Source organism: Lissotriton helveticus, chromosome 3_1 (genome assembly GCF_964261635.1).
Source record: "Lissotriton helveticus chromosome 3_1, aLisHel1.1, whole genome shotgun sequence".
Taxonomy (NCBI): domain Eukaryota; kingdom Metazoa; phylum Chordata; class Amphibia; order Caudata; family Salamandridae; genus Lissotriton; species Lissotriton helveticus.
The window spans coordinates 388483698-388505394 of NC_136061.1; the positions used below are offsets into that span (position 1 = coordinate 388483698).

General features: G+C 42.2%; 1 protein-coding gene across 4 annotated transcripts in view; it reads left to right on the forward strand.

The window, feature by feature from the left end:
* The window catches only part of SMG6 (SMG6 nonsense mediated mRNA decay factor), a 1202478-nt gene that overhangs the window by 452513 nt on the left and 728268 nt on the right, over positions 1 to 21697 (forward strand). For all 4 annotated transcript variants that reach the window (XM_078680136.1, XM_078680134.1, XM_078680133.1 and 1 more), the window contains exon 10: positions 14517 to 14662. In XM_078680136.1, coding sequence (XP_078536262.1) covers positions 14517 to 14662 — 146 coding nt within the window. The remainder of the gene's footprint in view (positions 1 to 14516; positions 14663 to 21697) is intronic.

Here is a 21697-nt window from a genome sequence, read left to right on the forward strand (position 1 = left end):
ACTTTGAGGAGTTATTAAAAATGCTGCCACAATGTAGTACAACTTATTCACACACAACTGTTTAGCAATCAGTTTCTCATACGTAATCACTGCATTGAGCTGCAGGTAGATAAATTAATTGTTGGTTGTTCTTTGGCTTCCTTCTCATCAAATACATCTTTATGCTTTTTATTTACAAGTCTAATCTAGCAGAGTTGTAACTTTTACTATTGTTGGTGAATGGTCTGGCATGAATATCATGCACAGGAGTGCTATGACCTCTCTCTTTCCAGGGTGAGATTGGACTGAGAAAATGTTGGTGAATACCAACAAACTCATGGGTTTCTGGGTGTTCACAAACTTTTCAGGTCATCCTCAACCTAAAACGTCCATTCCCGTTCCAGGAAAGTCCCTTCCCCAGGTTATGAAAAAAGATATGCTCTTGCGTAATATTTTATCATATTGTTACATGAGTATATCTATGTAGGAGTTCGAAATCGCCTTTTGTGATTCACAAAAATAAAATTGCTCAAATCAAAACATTCGCATCTGTATATTTAACTAGGGTGTACAAATGGCTTTACAAACATGTCCGACTGCGTCTAGTGTTTGGTCCTCTTTGACCAACTAAAGCTTCCCTGAGATAGGCTAGTAGGTCAAGCACAAATGTGAAGATCATTTTTATTTTATTTTATTTTGTAAACAAAATGATACAGATAGCCGGTCTTCTCTTTCTTCATGTGTCCTTGACTTAAACCTGGGAGATTGTATTTAGTACACAGCAATGTCATCCCTCCTGGAATGTGCGCTTGAATACTTCCTCAAACTAGGCTTATTTGCTGATTTGGCCAGTGAGGATTTAACTTCAGGGCTGCTTCTACTGTTAAATATCCCAGGACATTAGCAGGTTTGACTTGATCCATTGTGATTGCAATGGTTCAGACATTAGCTGAATCTAAAGCGAGTGACAAAAATGTAATTATTTCTGAAGTCACTGTTAAAGTTATCTGGCAGTAGTAACAGTACTGTGGAAACCAAGCTGGTACTTTAAGCTTGTCTTTATGTCTGTATATCTTTTTGGTGACAATTGAGATATTCAATATCTTTCCCCCTGCATCATGCCTATGTTGAAAGCTTGTTGTAAAGTTGCTAACTTGGATTGATTCAATCCTTTAGCAAGTGAGAGGGATTCAAAAAGAAAGGCAGCACGGAAAAGTCTGCCGCAATATCTTTAAGCTATGGTAATCTTAAAGTGTCTGATAGGAACTTCTAGCTGCAGATTCCTTACTGTAGAATATTTGCCAGACTGGATCCGGATGTTTTTGAGTGTTAGTTCTTTCATTAGCACACCAGATAGGGCCGATCTGTGAAGAGCTACCCTCAGTTGCTTTTTGACTGTAGTTTTCTCTATTTTTTGTCGTTTTGGGTTTTTTTTCCAAGAGATTTTCAATCTTGGTGTGACCGGAAGTTCCCCAAAAAACGGCTGGGTTTTAAAACATGTAGTTATGTTATGTTATGTTATGTTATTTATTCTTTTATATAGCGCACTCAAAAAGAGTGTCCCGGCGCTTTTATTGGAAAAGGAAGGCTGCAGCAAGATAACATAACACCGATAAAAGAAAAAACAGAATGCCAAACAAAAACATGCAGGAAAATAGGCTACTGGGTAAACAGCCAGGTTTTAAGGCCTTTTCTAAAAGCTAATAGGCTGGTAGCTCCCCGCAGAGCAAGCGGCAGAGAGTTCCACAACTGTGGCGCCAGCAATCCAAAGGAGCGGCCTCCCAGGCGAGCTCTCTTCACACGCGGGACAACCGCCAAAAACAGGGATTCCGACCTCAAAGACCTGGTCGGTTGATAGAAGACCAGTCTCTTTTGCAGGTACTTTGCTCCCACCGCGTGGAGAGCTTTATAGGCCAGAGTCAGAGCCTTAAAGGCAGTGCTTGTCCCAGGCAGATGTCTGTGACAGATCCATACTTGATTTTTCTGTGGTTCTTGGAGGGGGACCACGACTCTAAGACCTGCGATGACTGCCACGCCATGCACCTAAAGGTGCTGAGGGAGCATTGTTTTAAGCTCCTCGACGCCCAGCGACCCCGCAATGGTCAAGATCCCGATCACGAGGAAGGTCCCAAGACAGGTCAAGGAGTCGCACCCAGTGGTGGTCATCTCGTTCAAAATCGTCAGGGAAGTCACACCACAAAAAAATCTAAGAAGTCGAAGAGGTCTTCGGCTTCAACACGCTGTCAAAGTCTTCTGATGAGGTGCAGGATCGTTGGCACTCCAGGCTTCGCACCTCGGCAGAGCCTGAATCCGGGTCCGCTCCATGCTTCCCTGACTTTCCCAGATTTAGAGCAACCTCCGCCCAGCTAAAATAATTTTATGAGGCCATGCACCTCCTATTTGGGAAGCCTGACCCCTCAGAAGCGTCTTTGGGCCCCAAGGGTCTCCGGAGGAGCCCGCACTGGATCTTCGCCAGCATGTTCGCCCTCTGCGCCAGTTGGGCCCCATGGATCCAGTGTTGGATACGGGACGGAGCTGCCTGCGAGATCGAGACCTTCCTCGGCTGCTGCTCCAGTGCAGACACCATAGAAGCCCCATGGTGCCATCACCATAGTCCTTCTTAACAGCCGCAACCTCCAAAGCCCTTTAGTTTGCCCTCTGACCATCATGGGCATCCAGTGGAGGGCAGGATATTCCATCACGTGCACCACTGGAGGTCATTAACATCAGATCATTGAGTTTTACAGATTGCACAAAGAGGCTACTCCATCTTCTTTGTGACCACCCCTCCACCCATGACACCCACATACAACCAGTTGATGGAGGACCACCTGTCTGCCCTGCTGTCTGCCCTGGACCAGGGAGACTGGATGGTATCATTGTATTTGCAGGATTCATATTTCCACATCAGTTCACTGTGGGCCAAGAGCACTTCCTGTTTTCCATGCTCCTCTTTGGCTTTACCAGCACTCCTCGGGTGTTCACCAAGGTGATGGTGGTGGTTGCAGCTCATCTGCAGAGGTAAGGGGTTCCAGTCTTCCGTTACCTTGACAATTTGGTGCCACTGGCAGTCGTCTCCAAACTTCAGACTACGGAAAACCTCCTGCACTCACTGGGATTCACTATCGACGTACCAAAATCACACCTGACGCCCTCTCTGGCACTACCTGGTTCATTGGTGCAGTTTTGGGTCTATCCTCCAGAGTCCAGACTCTTGATACAGATGCTTCAGCCTCTATCTTAGATTTAGGTGAGAATGACCCTGAGGTTGTTGTGCTTCATGGCCTCCTGAATCCCTGCTTGTAACACATTGGCATATGCCTGGCTTTGCAATGGGACCATAAGTCACAGTGGGCACAGCATCAGGGGACTCTCCCCAACATGGTCCAGATCTCAGAGAAAATTGCGAAAGATGTGCAGTGGTGGTTGACCAACAGTGATTGGGTTAGTAGCAGACCCCTCTCCCTTCCCCAACCAGAGTTAACTGTAGTGACAGATGCACCACTTCTGTGATGGAGCAGCCATCTGGGAGAGGTGGACATAAAAGGACTCTGGTCTCCGGTGGAGTTCGAACTTCACATCAACCTGTTGGAGCTTCAGAGGAATCCGCTTGACATTGAAAACCTTTCTTCTTTCGATCGAAGTAAGGCTGGTGCAGGTGTTTATGGAGAACACCACTGCCTTGTGGTACTGTAACAAACAGGGTGGGTGGAGTTGTGGACCCTATGTCAAGAGACTCTCCATCTCTAGACATAACTGGAATGCCAGCGCATTTCCCTGGTGATCCACCACTTGGCGGGCTCTCTGTGCCAGGGCAGACAAGCTCAGCAGACAATGCCTAGCAGATCCCAAATAGCGCTTCCATCCCAAAGGTGGTGCGTAGTCTCTTTCAAAAATGGGGAGATCGTTGGTTAGATTCTTTTGCCACCGCAGAAAAGGCACAATGTCTGCAATTCTGCACAGTGGAGTTTCCAAGACGGCTATCACTCAGACGCTTTCCGTTGCGTGTGGCCTCCTGTATGCCTTTCTGCCAATACCACTCCTGCACAGAGTTCTCAAGAAGATCGGAAACAACCGGGTCCAAGTTATTCTTGTTGCTCTAGATTGGGCTCTGAGAGTGTGGTATCCCGAACTGTTGAGCAGATTCCGTACCAACCTCCCATTCTTCCTTCTCTGTGAGCTGATTACAGTTAAAGGGCCCCACTTCTAAGTTCCTTGTAGTTTCACACCAGTTGTCACTTTTCATCGTTACTCAATGCTCCTGACATGAAAAGTTATGAAAATAACTGATGTCAGCCCACCGGGGTGGCGCCTTTATAGGTACCGCACATGCCATTTCCGGCACTGATGAAGAGTCGAACAACTCCACCTACCACCGTGCAGGAGTACGGCTCGAAAAAGTACAGCTCCAGTACGACGTCTGGGAAAGATTCAAAGGTAATTAATCTGCAGCTAGAGAAAATCATGACCAGAAAAGGTGTTAATGGAGGTAGGTAAATTGTTCATCCATGCCTAGGAGGCAGACAACCAAGAGGAAATAGTAGGCTGATGCTCTGCCGGAGGCCGATTAAAACAGTTGACAGGCTGGTGTTGACGTCGTAAGAAGCACAATCTACTTACTAAGACATGATAATGGCTCCTCAGTTGTCTCATGTAGATGGTAATTAGAAAGTGGGTAAGAGATGAGACCTCTGTAACACAACAAGATACCAGATACAGTTCAAGCGAACCAGAGGAAGTACCAGTTTCTCACTCTACCCACAGAGAAAGGAAACTAAACAAGGACATTCTGTGAAGCCCTAACATCACCAGAAAGGGGATCAGGATGAAATGATCCTTCATGTAAAAGACAGTGGAGAAATCTAACCCATGTTTTCTGAAAGTTACTTCTTGGACACGGACCTCTCACCGACGCCTAACCGGCAGGGCCTTGCCCGCTTATTGAGCTGTGTGCCCCTCTCGTCGAGGACTTCTCCATGGAGAATGTATGTTGATTGATGGAAAGGCCACCTTTCCAGTGTTGTCCTCAATTTTATGCAAAATTTTTGTGGACCGACCAACATGAGGTGCGTAACTTCTGCCTTTCTCCTGACCATGTTAACACCGCATACAAGGCCTGCCTTACCGTCTGTTCATAGACAACTCTTCGGTACTGACAGAAGAGAATGTGGGCACTCAAGAGGATGCAGTAGCAAGTCTCCGACAACACACCTATTATCTTCAAGGAACATCCCTTGCCTGATGTCAAAGGTGAAGAAGCCAGATGCTCAAGCATTCGGCCCCAAAATCTGTCACCCAGCTGGAGGTGGCTTTCTCTTCCAACTTCCAGACCCGTGAGTATGTTCAGCACAGCAACACTCACCATCCCTCCCAAATGGCCTAGAGTTGAGGCAGAACAATGGAGTCTAGTGTTAAGCCCTTCTACAAAACGTAGCCTTTCGAGTCTCCCTTGCCTTCAGGCTCTGGTCGGCACCGTCCTAAGGCTTTGGAGCTGACAACACCCCACTCGAGGGCACTGATCCCTCTCTGCAGTTGAGCCTGAAGACACTTTATGAGCCGAGAGGCTCCTCATCACTCCTCTTACGGGAAAGGTAGTCCTTTACACCCTGTCTGCCCAATGATCCACCGTTTGATCTGGTGCACACCAGAGATCTATTGGACAACTACGATGTCGAGCCTCCAAAGGATATGGAAAGCTGCCTGTTTAGGGTGGCACCCACAGACAATTCCACGGCATATCATGAAGTGAAACCGAGGGCGACCACATTCCGCAAGGTGGACAGGCATGTTCTCCTGGAGTAAGATGATTTGATAGAGACACTGTCCATGCCCCAAAAATACAGTCCAGTTCCTTGCCATTTTGAAAGATATGCTGAAGTCCACCACAGACACCTTAAAGAAACCAGTTAAGACGAGGGTGAAGAAAAAATATCAACCCTCCCCCGATGACCCACCTTAGATCCCTCCTGATTCCTTTATGGTCCATACCGTGCACAAGTGCGCAGGCGACAGGGGATGCTTCCCCACCTGTCAAAGACAGCAAGAAGCTAAACACCTCTGGAAAGACGGCAGCAGTAGAGGCTGCCATCCACTGAAGGTCTGCCAACTCAGTCAGCCTGCTCTCCCAGTACGATAGAGCATATTGGGATGAAGTGCCAGAGCTCATTAAGCATCTTCCAGATGAGTATAAAAAAAAGGGTGAGGAATCTGTGGCTGAAGGAATAACCATCTCCAATGCCACCACACTCTTTGCCCTAGACATGACTGACACCACATCCTGAAGGGTTCATACTAGTGTCTTGAATTGACACGATCCGTGGCTCTGTATCTCAGGTTTTAGATCAAGATCCAACCACATCTGCTCATCCGCCCTCCTATGGTGAGAACCGGTTAGGCCCACAGGTTGAGCACATGTTGAAAAAAACGAAGAAGGACACGGATACCGTCAAAGCCATAGATGCCCACCAGCAGTCACGACGTGGGTACACCAGGGGTGCCTACAGAGGCAACAACAGCAGGGCACCACCTCCAAAGAATGACTCACCTCACCATTCCCCTTCCCCCGAGACACATAACGTGTCCAGGGGATAGGCTGAAAGATTTACTCTCTCGCATGCTTTGTTCACCCTAAGTTGGCAGGGTGCCCAGGCGTGGGTCCCTTGCTCACTTTGCCACTGTATTCAAGCTTGCCTGTCTAATGACGGCTGATTAGCCAGAAACCGGTCCATGGATGCTTGTTTCCGGTCCACGGAAGACATGGCTTGGTAGTTCGGGATGGACTGTTCCCATGAGGCACAGGGTCAGACAGATTTGCATATGGCCATGTCTGAACTGGGGTGGTGGAGTGAGCTAAAGAATGATGATGGATTAAACCCAGATCAGTTGACTGGGGGTGAGTGCTTGCAATGTTCAACACTCCGCCGCCGCCTGCAGCTCATCCAAAACCAAGCGGTTCGCCTCATTTTCAGGCTCCCTAAATCTAGTCACACTACCTTTCTGCTCAAGACTCTCCATTGGCTCCCCATCAAGGAGCGCTCGCTCTTCAAGCTGGGATGTTTGACCTTTATGTCTCTAGCTGGCACCGCTCCTGCATTCCTCAGATCTAAGATCATTGCATTTGTTCCTGCTAGAAATATCCGCTCTGCCACTCAGTTCCTTCTCCTTGTCCCCCGATTTCGTAAGAAGAAATCGGGTGGATCCAGGTTTTCTACACTTGCCCCCCTCCTTTGGAACTCACTCCCTCTGACAATTAGGTCTATTCCCTCCTAGGTGGACTTTCGGGCTGCTCTGAAAACCCTTCTTTTTTCTTCCGCCTATACTTCTTAATCCTCCCCCTCCCTTCCTCAGTTTCAGTTCCCTTCTGCAGCGCCAAGAAACCGCCTGGAAGTAGAGCACTATACAAAACCCTTCAACTTCAACTTCTTCCGTCCATTTTTTTTTTTTTTTAAGACCTTTATTGTCCAACATACATTGTACACTGCAATTAGCTTACAACCCAGTCGGGCCAGCTGCGATCAATGAACATTACACTAGATGGGATAAATGAACACAGCTTCAAGGCCGACAACCCTGGGGTTCGGCAGCACATATCAACATGTCACATAACTCTGCAATCATACCATCATTCGGTTTTGCGAAAGTGTGTGGTCTATGGATTTTTCTTATAGGGTCTGTGGATTCAGGGTTGCTATGGTGGGTTGGCACTCATTAACAGCAACCGTGTCGGTCGAGCCCACCATTTCTTTCGTGCGTCGTTGGGAAGGGTATCAGTGTGGGTCAACATTCAGGTGAATACGGAGTTATATGAAAACTTCTTCCGTCCATCATCCCCTTTGGTTTTGCTACATCTAAAGATTGCATTGCTAGATGGCTAGTTAAGTGTATCCAGACTTGCTATCATAGAGACAAGAAAGCCCTATCTGTCACACACAGGGTGCAGTCTACTCAGCAGAAAAAGGCGGCAACTGTGGCCTTCCTGGAAAATATCCCCCTTGCTGAAAGGTGTAACATAGATATGTGGTCCACTCCACACACATTCACCAAACACTACTGTGTGGAAATCCTAGCCACACAACTGGCTATGGTTGGCTAGACGGTCCTAAGGTCCTAATTTCAGACATCTGCGTCTTCCATTCGCTTATCCAGTGCTGTGCAGAGGATGTGTATCTACAGAAGCACATGCTACGAATGGGAAATGTTGCTTACCTGGTAAAAGAATCTGTTCCTAGTGTTTAGTGCTGTAGATTGACTGCCTCACCCTTCTCTCCAGAAACATGTGATTCTGACCACAGATCTCTTCTTGTTCTCGATTAAACTCTTTTTTGTTATACATGTGCTCCATACTGTGTTTACTCACCACTCCACACTACTCTCACCCCCTATTCAAATCAAACTCTAACCTGGAGTTGGTGCCTATGCGAATACTCCTGAATAGGCACTGGCTTCAATCTATGAAGTAGATGGGCAACTTATCACAAAATATTTGTGAAGGTGGAAAAGAGTTGGCTAAACGCTGAATCAAGTAAAGTACTTAACCAGCAGGATTAGTTTCCCAGTGCTGTAAAAAGTGGTCATGGCTGCTGGAAGACAGATTTTGTATTATTTCATCTGTGAACAATATGCCGCCTGACTCTTCCGAGGATGTAAAATTCCATTGTCATTCAGCCCTTCCTACTGCTTTAAACTAAAGAGGAGATAATTGTTAGCAACCTTCCTTTCCCTGAAGTAAAGGCCATTTGATCTATGATTTACAGAAGGTAGTTAGTCAAGGCCAGCATCGGAGAAATGTGGCCAAGTCCATATGGTTTCATACCATTTCAGATTTGCTGCCCCTAATTCCAGAGGCCTCTTAGCCCTGGAGATATAGCGTTGCAATGTATCCAGGGAGAAGTGATTTCTGGTGAAATATAAAACGGTGCAAAATAATAATCTAAATTGTGACTCAGGGTGAAGTTGTGGCTTTCACCAGCTGAGCAAACTCCAATTAAAAGCACAACTCTGGAAAAAAAAGCTTTCCTGGATGGAAAGGGATATATTAACTCGGGATTTACTTAGCTAGGTTTCAGTTAAAAAATAATCAATTTGTTATTGTAATTTCCAGAACAGACTGGAGATGAGTGGCTGCTTGAGGACTGGGGTCCTCCTGACTAGGAGGAAAGATGATCTACACTTGATGGTAAACTTGAATCTCAGTATAGCCTCAACATCAAAGAAAGAGGAGGAGTCACCCTCTGGTAAAATAAAAATGGATCTGATTGAAAGGCTTTAGTACTCATGGAAATTAGGAGCGACTAATTAGCAGGGTTTAATAAGCTCTCGTAATTACAAAAACAACGAATCTAAGAACTGAATGAGTCAATCGAAGGCAAATTTGAAGCAAGGGGTATAGTGATAGATAACTTAGAAAAGCATACAGCCAGCTGCGAGGCCAGTGTATGTGACAGTTCCAGAGGTTGCAACGAGCTGCAGCCAAATAAAGGCTGTTAACTAAAACAGCCTTGTTTGATACAAGACAGAAGCCCTGAAATCCTAAGGGCAATGGGCCTCCATCAAGACTCAGGAAAAGAAAATGAAAAAATATGCCGTCCCTCTGGAAGTCTAACTTATGAGTATTTAGCTCCCATCAAACGGTATGTTATTCTGGTTTCAAACTAAAAGAAGAGGTAGAAAGCATGGCTAGGGCTTCCAGGTAGCGGGGAAAGGAAAGCTTTTAATGCCCTTCTGAAATATGCATGCAGAAGTGTCAGTTGCAAAATGAACAATTATATACCACAAATGAACGTAGTTCAATGGAACTCAACCAACAGCATGCGTTGGCGGTCCGCAAGGTCTAAGCACACACTGGTAAACAAATGGGCTTGACTTTGGCTCACTGCTGTGTGCGGCCTATTTACCAGGAGCTCTGCACATGCTCCGAAGCAGATGATACTACTGAGAATCAAAAAAAATTTCAATCAAGATGGTACCTAAAATAGATATGAAGGGGGACAGACTTCAAGCATGTGTGATCCAGCAAGTCAGCCTAGTCGAAAGAAGGACCAAATAGAACAGGTGTAGCCCACAGACTCCATGAATGAAGGGTATCATATTCGATCTCGCACTAATGCAATGCATGCAAAGCACAGTAAGAGAGGAATAATAGCACGTGAAGGACTTCCCCAAGTAATGGCCGGCGTTTTTTGCAGCTTACCTCCGAGCTGTCTCTGATATCGTGGATTTTCCTTTAGTTGGAATTCTGGAGTATATTTTTGCATGTTCTGCACAGGTAGTTCTAAATCCCGCCATTCCTAATTCTGTGAATATGACACAGAAATGAATCTTTGGTGAGAATATGGCACCTGTCGTGCTCCGTGATGTTGATACTGCAATCTTTATCTTAGCCAATAAGCAGGGAAGCGCTGACACTGCTCCAGGTGACCAATGACCCTAAAACAGTGGTTTGCCAGCATAAGAAGTTGGTATTTGTACATCTAAGTTGCACTTTTGGTGAGTAAGAACTTTGTGAAATCAACCTTCAACTGCTAAAAGCATTTTCAGCAAGAAAAGCTGTGAAGTACTTTTCAATTGAATATATTACATAAATTGCTATCGAATTGGTCTGTGTATAACGTAATATCCCTCTTAGTATTAAACTATGGATTCTACAGAATGTTCCTCTAGCAAGGCTTGACTGGACAGTCAGCCACTTTGGCATTTTCATGGTAGAATACAAGCTCAGAGGCAGCTTTCAGATCAGAATGGGGCTGCCATGCCCCAGCCATACTCCATTCTCCAATTCTAGTCACTGCCACTTGCAATGTGGTGCTGGTTTAAACATTTTTGCCAGGTCCAGCCTGTCCTCTAGTAACTGACCAGGCTTCTCTAAGATGTAAAAACATGTTTTGGTTGCCTCCATTGATTCCGTGTTACCTGACAGGATTGGACAGAGCTGACTCTTTCGCTGACTGAACCATATTAAAGACCGACTCTTAACCAAAGATATTAGAGTAGTTTCCAATGGATCCGAGATACCGTCGTGGCCTTGCACTAATGCAATTGTCTCACGCAGCTAGTCGGGGTCCCTCCTATGCAGTCACTCTTTAAGGCTAGCATTTCTTCAGAACAGTAAGCCTAGATATTAATCTGATCTTTGTGCTTAAAACGATCTCGTTTTCTGGACATGAACAACTTTGGAATGATTCTTATATGGAGGCACTGTGTGCAAAATTATTTCACCCAAGCCTTCCTCAAGTGCTTGCATTTAATCTGTTAACCCATCTTCAATCACTGCCACTAAATAATAATAATTATTCGTCTTGCCTCGTCTAATGTTAGAATGGGTCGTTATTGCAAGCAAGATTTGGCTGTCTTAGTAATTCTTAGGAACTTTTGGCTCATTTACACTACTGTTAATATCCACTGCTGTTCTTTCATTTGACCTTTCATTTGTTTCATTGTATTTATAGTGCATGTGTTGTTGTATGTCGTTGCCACAGAGTGCTTTGGGTGGTACAGAGTGGAATATGGGGAAAAGGAGTAGATCTTAATGAAAACATGGTAACTGTCATGCTTCTACAGCATGTTGGCGCTATTCCAGATAGCCGTTAAGAATAATGTGGTTCGATTTCAAAGACTTCCTTTGGCACATTGGCTAGTCGTGTATCAAGCATAGTGTAAACACATAGTGGATCTTGCTTTAGGAAGCTGGTTTGGTAGGCTTGGGTAATTTGAAAGGGAAGTTCATGTGTTTGTGAGTTGGATAGAGGTTGAGATTTAGAAAGCACTAAAGTACCAACACTGGAGACGTATATGCAGAGAACATCGACAATTCTGTAAAAAAAACTTGAGGCAATCGAAATATGTTCTCTAAAACTGTCAAAGAGCAATGACCCTACAGACTCAATTTCTCGTCATTTTTCAGAACGAAACTGATAATCCTTCCACCAGTTTTCCTATTCTAAGCCTAAGTTAGTAAAAAAATGGCCTGTACACGAGGGTACAGAGATGGAACCCAGGCAATGTTTGCATACATAACAAAAAGTTGTATCACAGCTGTGTTGCCATTTTTGTGGTTTTAAATTTGATAAGCGACAGTTCGTCCATAGTGAAGTAAAGTATGCACAATGTTAGCGATGGTGCTAAGTAGTACTGATTATCCTTGGTTTACTTTTGTGCCTAGTAGAGCTCCTTTCATAAGCTCATTTGTGAAATTGAAAACTTTGCAGAAAAAAGGTGAGCACTTGGTTTCTTTTGAATAAGTGCTCTCTGTGGAGCTACTGTTCCATTAAGGAAGCGAGACCGGTTTCTGTTGAGGTCTCAGACACTGTGCCTACTCATGGTTATGGGTGCATTTTTCCTTGTTTGCTGGTGGATTCATTTGCCTTTTATGTTATGAGACCATAATGCATAGCGAGTATAACAAAGTCTTTGCCGGAGTTGACAGTCTTATTGCCTCTTTCGGAAGGGGAAGCCTCACTGAGAGCTCTTGTGGGTTACCAGATGTTGTACTCTAATCCGTCCTTTATCCGGCTGCTACCACAAGATCTTAGTTCATTTAGTAACGGATAAAGACCGTGTCATTGATGTTCGTGTAGGGAGGGCTGGAGAGCCTACTAAGGAAGGCCATCTCTGGCACTCCCAGCTGGTAGAAACTCCGAGCTTCTGGGATCTCTTACTGAAGCGCGTGCCTCAGCTGGCCAGTATGGCCTTAAATGATATGGTTAGGAATTGACTGACATCTGTTTCCTGGTTAAAGGAGATTGTTTTGACTCGATGCCCGACTGCAATGCTTACTGATCAGCAGTATCTGCATTCAGTCCCCTTCTGGCTGCGTATTTCGTTTTTTGTTAGTACTGTGGCATTAGTGTGCAGGTTTTGGGTGACATCTGAAATGCTTCTGTTTTGTGCTGGTGACTGTAAATGTAATCTCTCCAGGCCCCTTCTTCAAATCAAAGCAGGTGTTTTTTAATCTGAAAGCGGGAGGTTCAGTGCCTAGGCTGACCAGATGACTCTCAGTGGGGCACCATATGTCCAGTCATGGACTTTCATTTTTAAATCTTTCAATTGAGTGAGTTGTAGTCTTGACTAGTTAAATTTAATTTAACTAAATGAATTATTACAATTGCTTGCGCTGCTTTGTAAAAAGAAAGATCAGGATTAAATACCTGATTTTCCGATGGCACAGTCGTCTAGTCACCCTACATGTCCCCCATAAATCTCTTCCCATGTCTGCAACACATTGGCAGGGTTTATATGTACTGTCCTTTCATGAGTGTGGCACACATCAGAATGTTTAAGAGCTTATTTTAGAAACTACTTTGTGAGTACTTCAGGAGCTCACTGGCAGGGCCTGTGCACAGGGTGTCATGCACAGGGTGTCACACACAGACTTTTAGCCATGCACAAACTTTTCATATCCAATAAAACTTACCACCTGCATATAATTAGTTTGGAATATAAACAGTTCTGGTTTGAGGTTCACTGGCTAGCTATTGGAGTTGCTGTTCTGGAACAACTGGTTGCCGATGGTCTGGTTTGAAAAGTTGTGAGTGGGTTCTGGTACAGCAGTTGTAAGGTGTTGTAAGCCAAGTTTAAGGTACATTGACTGACCTGTGTTTGGCCCCAGCACTAGAAGAATTGTTTTGTGTTCCAGTGCTTGAATTATTAGCTGTGCCACAAGCCAGGATTCAAGTGAATTGGCAACATTGTGTGATTGTGTCTGAATAGAAGCATATGCCATTGGCTATAAATGAAAGAACTGGTAGATGGATCTCTGAACAAGTGTAGCCGGAGGGGGTGTGGTATGTGAAGCTGTAGTTGTTTTGTCAGAGCTGCGTGCATGTCCAAGCAATTGATTAATAAAAGGGGATACGTGGTTTCACTTGGGTATCTCTGCACAGTGGTGTGCTCATGCCTTTTGTTTTCAATATCTTGAAGAGAATTTGGAGGCTGTTGTGGATTACAAAAAACAATCTGAAGTACACGCCAGTACAAGAGCAGATGTTTGCTGTTTTGCTGTTAACCTTTGTCCAAATATGTCAACCCTCAAAAATGCCGTGAATGATATTCTGTCCTGCACTAAACATCTTTAGGAATTATGTATGGAAATAGATGCTTGACACACATATTTGGTGACAACAGGGTCCTACAAACATAGGCAGCGTGGTCATCAGAAGTTGTCTGATTGCCCAGGGCATTTGATTGCATCCTTTAGAGGTCCTCCTATCCTCCTAAGAGATGCGATCCTAACATTGTATTGCTATCCCTCCCATATCCATTTCTGAACCATTAAATATTTTTCATCTGGTCTACGTGGGCTCAGGACACACTTTCATGTATCCACAAGGTAATGGCTGAATTTACTCTAGAGCCACAGATTCTTTCTTCATATAATGAAAAATTGGTTTAATCACACCTCTAGTACTCTTTCATGCATAGTTATTTCATTGTCATTAGCATATTGTCACCTATCCTGCATTTAAGCGTGTGCTGTGATCTCCTTTTACAACTTGAGCAGCTTTTAGCAGTAACCGAAATTATGATTCCCTCTCTGGCTTTAGGATGGAGACGTTTCCGACAGTGGCTGAAAAAGTTCTGAGAGAATTCCATGCTTTGATCCAGCACAGCCCATCCCCCATTGGATGTGTCCGCATGCTGCAGCTTATGGCCATTAACATGTTTGCTGTGCACACCTCCCAGTTGAAAGGTACAGTGTCTGGCAATGAACCTATGCAGTTTATTATTTTAGGTTTGGCATTAGCCAATACCTTGTTATTTTACTAAAATGATATATAGAAGGTATTTACCCAGTGGGGTTTTCAGCAAGTGCTTTTCACCCACTGGCCTGTTGAATTTGTCACATTATTCTTGTGCACCCTCCAGCATGCTGCATGGCAACCTTTGGCTACCTTCACTTGAAGTGGTGGCATTCAGCTCTTTCACAAGGAGCTCATCCACGCTCAAAGTATCTCCCTTCTGTGACGGGAGTACTTTGGAATAGTGTGCCTTCTAAAACACAAAAATATTTTGCTTTAAGCCAACATAACCATAATAAAATAAAATCAGCATTGACAAAGCCAAAAGGCTGGCAGTCAATGCCAGACATTCTGGCTTTGCCAGTGCTTGGTTTTCTTTGATGCTTCATTGAACTCTCACTATTTTGGGCGTTTGGGAGAATGCTAGCACTAGGTGTGAGATGAGGAGGTGGGCTTTATGTTGCCTGGGAGGTTTTCTGTTTGAGGTTTTATGGTTCCTAAAGTGAAGGTTTTTCATGATGTAGATCGTTTGCGTATGGTTGAGTGGAGGAACTTATGTGAGGAGTTTATACTGCCAGATACGTCTATTAATTGTCTGTGGGTATTTCTGTTGCTTGAGAGGTGGACATTCACCGTCTAGACGTATCTGCAAAATCTTTCTAGGGTGGATGCCAAATTGAAGTGCCACTTAGATTTGGGGTTCTTGTCAGTTTTGAAGACTGTTTAGTAATTATGGAAAGCTTTGGTAGAACTGTGCATCTTATGTACAAAGGTATTTTGCAGGCACAGAACCTGAGATTGGCAAAAAAACACCAAGCTTGAGTCAGCAAAACAACTTTTTTTTAAAAAAGATATCAAAAACCATTTGAGTTCCAGAATTCTTTCCAACTCTAAAAAGGGTTTTGGGGTCCATCATTTATCACAGGTGAGAGAAGGGGCATGAAAGATGGGTCCCTCTACTATTTGGGATTCAAAATTAAATGTATCAATAGTTTGTACCCTGATTGATCACATTCTGACCCCTCACTGATTTGCAATGGGGAAGGAGTCGCAGGAATCGTGTCAGCAGCCCAAACATGAAACCTATATTTTTTAAAAGCAGCACCTGTCTCTTTAATAGAAGTCTGCTTTTAAAAAATGCTTTCTGTTTCTGGAATGCAAATACAATGATGGGGGTGAGGGGTTGGGTCTTCTGTTTCTTTTAGGCCTCTGTCACTGAATTTACAGCCAAATATAGAGTGCCCAATTAATAATTAGTCTGCTGGTTTTGCCACCTCCCTCTGAAAGAATCCTTTGGAATGAGACCTATGTGCTGATTGCCCATCCATGGTTTGTTAGTGGGTGTAGTACATCTGGCATTTAGTCTTTAATGAATGTTTGCTGCATTTGTCCTTGCAGATCAATTCCTGATTAAATGGTTTAGTTCGTTCTTATCATGAAGGGAACAATAAAAAGACTGTACACCAACTACGCTAGGCGGTCACTACCCAGGCAGTCCTCTGCACACACAGTGGATGGAGAGCATGTCTTTGAGATTGAACAGGGGAGTACTTTGGGTTCCCTTTGGCCATGCAACTGCATGGATCTAACATTTGGGTGGTCAGTTAGTCCAGCTTGCATCAGTGACAATTATGTGATCATTGAGCCCCATATTTCATACGGGGCTCACTGATCACATAAATGTGAGTGCTTTGCAGGGAGAAAACAAAAAACAAAAAAATGCAAGGTGGAACTCCGGAGACATTCTGGACATACTTAATCCGAGCCACATTCCGTTTTGAGATCTTCATCTTCTTAGTGGGCAAAGTTTTAAGATCCGTAACAAGTAACAGCAAATAAAATATGTATTGGGGTGCATGTGAAGCAACTTCTGAAAATCCTTCATTAAAAAAAACGATTGATGATTTAAAAAGAAAAAATGTGCATGCCAAACGTATCCCCTACTCCCCCCAACTAGTCACTTTTGTAATTTATTTATGTAGATTTGTTTGTCCTCATTCGCTAAGATATTTCATGTTTGTGCCCTTATCTTAGAGAAGCAAGAGTAAAAACCTGCCCCGCCCAAGTATTGGTTCACTGATTTTTCCTTATACCATGGTGCTTACTGCTGGTATCGAAATACAAAGAGCAGCAGTTAGGGGTAATCACGGGACAAGCTTTAACTTCTGTTGCTCATACAGATCATTCTACCATTCTACTTCTGCTAACGTCATGCTGTCACCATTTCACCAGAGCTAGCCAATGTCTAATTCCCTAACCCCGATCTTTTGCATCCTTATTTACATTGTAAATTATCGACCCCAACCAGTCCACATACATCGGTGGGGAATTGCTAAGCCACTTCCTGCATATTTTTCTTCGGTCCAAGAGGATCATATATAACAGAAATTTTGATCTATTTGTGTCCAAACTACCCATGCCTTCCAGGGTCCCAGAGGTAACAAGGGAGAGATTTACCTGGATATTCATAGTATGAATCTCACTCATAGCACTCATAGACTTACATACTTCTTCCCAGAAGCTCTGGATTGCTGGACATTCCTCAAACATATGGATGTCATTTGTCTTCTCAAGCCCACACTTTGTGCTTCTCACTACACCGCCTCTTCCCATCTTCAACAAAACAGAGCTCTGAGCACACACTAATACAAATTCAAAAGAAAGTCATTTGATAGTAGATATGTTCTTCAGATATTTTCTTTAATCTAATAATGCTTCTTACACCAGCCAACATGTGTTTCGTCTGTGGGCGAGTGGCCCTATGACTTCCTCAGGGCTGGCAAATTAAATGAATTTGTCGTATAAATTCGTCAGGTTATTAATAAACATTCAAAACAACTTGGCCCTGGGCACACCTTATTATCTTAGTTCTTATGTTTCTTATATTGTTTGCCTCTTTTATTCACCTGTTGCGTGCTATCAGGTGTCATGGGGCTGCCTGTCCCCTATGTACTATGAAACTTCTTGAAGCGGGAAGTGAACAACTGTTACTCCCTGACCTGATGCACAGCTCGACTGCCTTCAACTACTCCTCAAAAATAATATACACAAATTAGCTTTGTTTTTTCATTATTTTCTCTTGGTTTTATTCACCATATTTTTTCAGTGTGAAAACACATCTTTTTCTTATTTTCTATATTTTGTATATTTTTTAACTCATCTTCATTTGCATTACATAACGTGTAATAATCAATTCATATACAGTTAATCTTTGGTGTGATCTGGCTCACACTTTCACACAGCCCATAACAATAGTATACCGTCGATTGAGGTTTTAATAGGCCCGATGCATTTCGGGACCCTGTCCCTTCTTCGGGGGCCTTCCTGTGAAAAGAATATATGTGTATCACAATTTACTTCACATTATTTGCTTATTTACATTTGTTTTTATACTTCAAGGACACTTTAAGAATCGATTCTACCACCAAGGTTAAAACTCAGAATTTTCTAGTTCATTTATTTAAGCTCTACGATGCTGTAAATGTTTCTTGTTCATATATATACGATTTCTGTCTTTAAACTGACCACTATAGAAGTGTTGTTTACCTGGTTCAAACCACAATGAGATAGATGATGTAATGGAACCGGTGTAGATTATCTATTGATCTAATTATCATACCAAGTTTTCAAAAAGTATGTTAAGACACAACGAACATTCTTAGCTCACCATAATAGATGTAATACTTTCAAGGTTGATATCACAGTTGAATTTCATAATACATTTAAACTGTTAAGCACTTTCTGCAAACTGGGTTATATTTGGAAACACTCAGTAATTAATTGGAAACTTATATTAGAAACTTTTACTTAAAACATAGGTTCATTTGAGACATTGGTGCATTGATGCAATTCTATTTACCTTATCTTTCGGTGTTAATGTTCTTATTAAGTCATGTGCTGCTAGACGATATAGACACGCGAAGAGCTGTAAAATTCAATAAATCCAGTATAACACTTTACTCAATATTCGGCGCTGATGTCAGTTAACGTAAACATGTTTTTTTACCTGATGCTAAGAGTCGTCTTCTCACATATGCTTTTAGATGGTGTATCAACGTTACATTCGGTACCTTTCTATTCGTTTTGGTGACCTGAAAGTGTAATATTAAATGTACGTGAATATTTTTCTTCTATCAATTATGAGAGGAATATTCTCGCATAGTTTGTTGCTAGATCGACTCACCCGCTTCAATTCGTGTTCTTAGCTGTGGCTTCTCGGTCTCTAGTTGACTTCTGATTGCTCAAAGTCTCGAGAGATTTACGTACATTTATAATTTTCTCTCATTGGAGGGTTCGTTTGTTTCCGCGATTTCTCGCACCATATTGGAATGGTGTGGAACTGCCTCAGACATGATAAATTGGATATGGGATGTTTTTTATAAGATCAAAAAGGAATATGAAGCATGGTACAATATGAATGAGCTAGAAGAGAACATCTAGACAATAAAGAAATTCAGATGTAAGATTTTTGGAATATCATAGAAGTAATCTAGAGTCATCAACTCAAGCCATTGAGATCACGTTCCAGGTCTGTTATATCTATGATCATGACTGTTAAGCAATATGATCCGTGTACTGTTCCTACATAGAATTGTATAAAATATGTTGTAAAACATAGCGGTTTGATAATAACACCAGATAATTAATTGGATGCATACGACCACAACCATCTTTTTTAATAGAAACATACATTATAATACATTTCAAATATTTGAGGCAGTTCTACACCATTCCAATATGGCGCGAGAAACATCTATGATCAAGACTGTTAGCAAGATAATCCATGTACGATTCGTATATTGAATTGTACCAAATATGTTGTATAATAGAGCCGTCTGACAATAATACCTGATAATTAATTACATGTATATGACCACATTCACTTTTTTATAAACAACCACCTTTTTATAAGGAACGTATATTATATTTCAAATGTCTGAGGCAGTTCCACACCATTCCAATATGGCGCGAGAAATCGCGGAAACAAACGAACCCTCCAATGAGAGAAAATTATAAATGTACGTAAATCTCTCGAGACTTTGAGCAATCAGAAGTCAACTAGAGACCGAGAAGCCACAGCTAAGAACACGAATTGAAGCGGGTGAGTCGATCTAGCAACAAACTATGCGAGAATATTCCTCTCATAATTGATAGAAGAAAAATATTCACGTACATTTAATATTACACTTTCAGGTCACCAAAACGAATAGAAAGGTACCGAATGTAACGTTGATACACCATCTAAAAGCATATGTGAGAAGACGACTCTTAGCATCAGGTAAAAAAACATGTTTACGTTAACTGACATCAGCGCCGAATATTGAGTAAAGTGTTATACTGGATTTATTGAATTTTACAGCTCTTCGCGTGTCTATATCGTTTAGCAGCACATGACTTAATAAGAACATTAACACCGAAAGATAAGGTAAATAGAATTGCATCAATGCACCGATGTCTCAAATGAACCTATGTTTTAAGTAAAAGTTTCTAATATAAGTTTCCAATTAATTACTGAGTGTTTCCAAATATAACCCAGTTTGCAGAAAGTGCTTAACAGTTTAAATGTATTATGAAATTCAACTGTGATATCAACCTTGAAAGTATTACATCTATTATGGCGAGCTAAGAATGTTCGTTGTGTCTTAACATACTTTTTGAAAACTTGGTATGATAATTAGATCAATAGATAATCTATACCGGTTCCATTACATCATCTATCTCATTGTGGTTTGAACCAGGTAAACAACACTTCTATAGTGGTCAGTTTAAAGACAGAAATCGCATATATATGAACAAGAAACATTTACAGCATCGTAGAGCTTAAATAAATGAACTAGAAAATTCTGAGTTTTAACCTTGGTGGTAGAATCGATTCTTAAAGTGTCCTTGAAGTATAAAAACAAATGTAAATAAGCAAATAATGTGAAGTAAATTGTGATACACATATATTCTTTTCACAGGAAGGCCCCCGAAGAAGGGACAGGTTCCCGAAATGCATCGGGCCTATTAAAACCTGAATCGACGGTATACTATTGTTATGGGCTGTTAAAGTGTGAGCCAGATCACACCAAAGATTAACTGTATATGAATTGAATATTACACGTTATGTAATGCAAATGAAGATGAGTTAAAAAATATACAAAATATAGAAAATAAGAAAAAGATGTGTTTTCACACTGAAAAAATATGGTGAATAAAACCAAGAGAAAATAATGAAAAAACAAAGCTAATTTGTGTATATTATTTTTGAGGAGTAGTTGAAGGCAGTCGAGCTGTGCATCAGGTCAGGGAGTAACAGTTGTTCACTTCCCGCTTCAAGGAGTATTAATAAACATTGACAGATCATTTCTTATGTGTTTGTAACCATAGTACACCACTACAAAGTGAACACCGGATAAAAACCATGCTTCAGATTATACAGGTGCACCGCTATTATCCTTGTTAGGTGTGACATTCTTCTCGTAGCATACGAATTAAGACACTATGTAACAAACCAATATTATATCCCTAGGTCTTAAGTTACCACTACCACCACAAATTGTTTGCAAATGATCAAGGATGTTTTCGTGTGTTATAATTTGAGCATGTAAACCAGTCATGTGCTCATTATCTCACCACAGTTTGTGTGTTAAATTTAGAAGTAAGTTGTTGTTACCCTAACTTAAAAGGTACCTGTTAGGATATATTCTTCCCTGACAAACGAAATTTAAAGGGATCAGAGTCAGTAACTCTCATTATCTAAAAGTACTTTAAAAGTGGATTTCTAAAGAAACCACATACCTTCTCAGTGTATGGTTCGCCACCTAATGGCGTGCATGATATGTTGTAATCCTTATGTGTATCAAAGTTTTCTTGCCTCCTACGTTTAACATTTAAAAAAAACTTAGTAACCAAAATGTCCGCTTAGGACAAAAGTTCCTGGTTGTAAAACTCACCTCTAGCGCTCTATTTCCCTATGACAGTTGTGGAACTAGAGAATTTAAGTT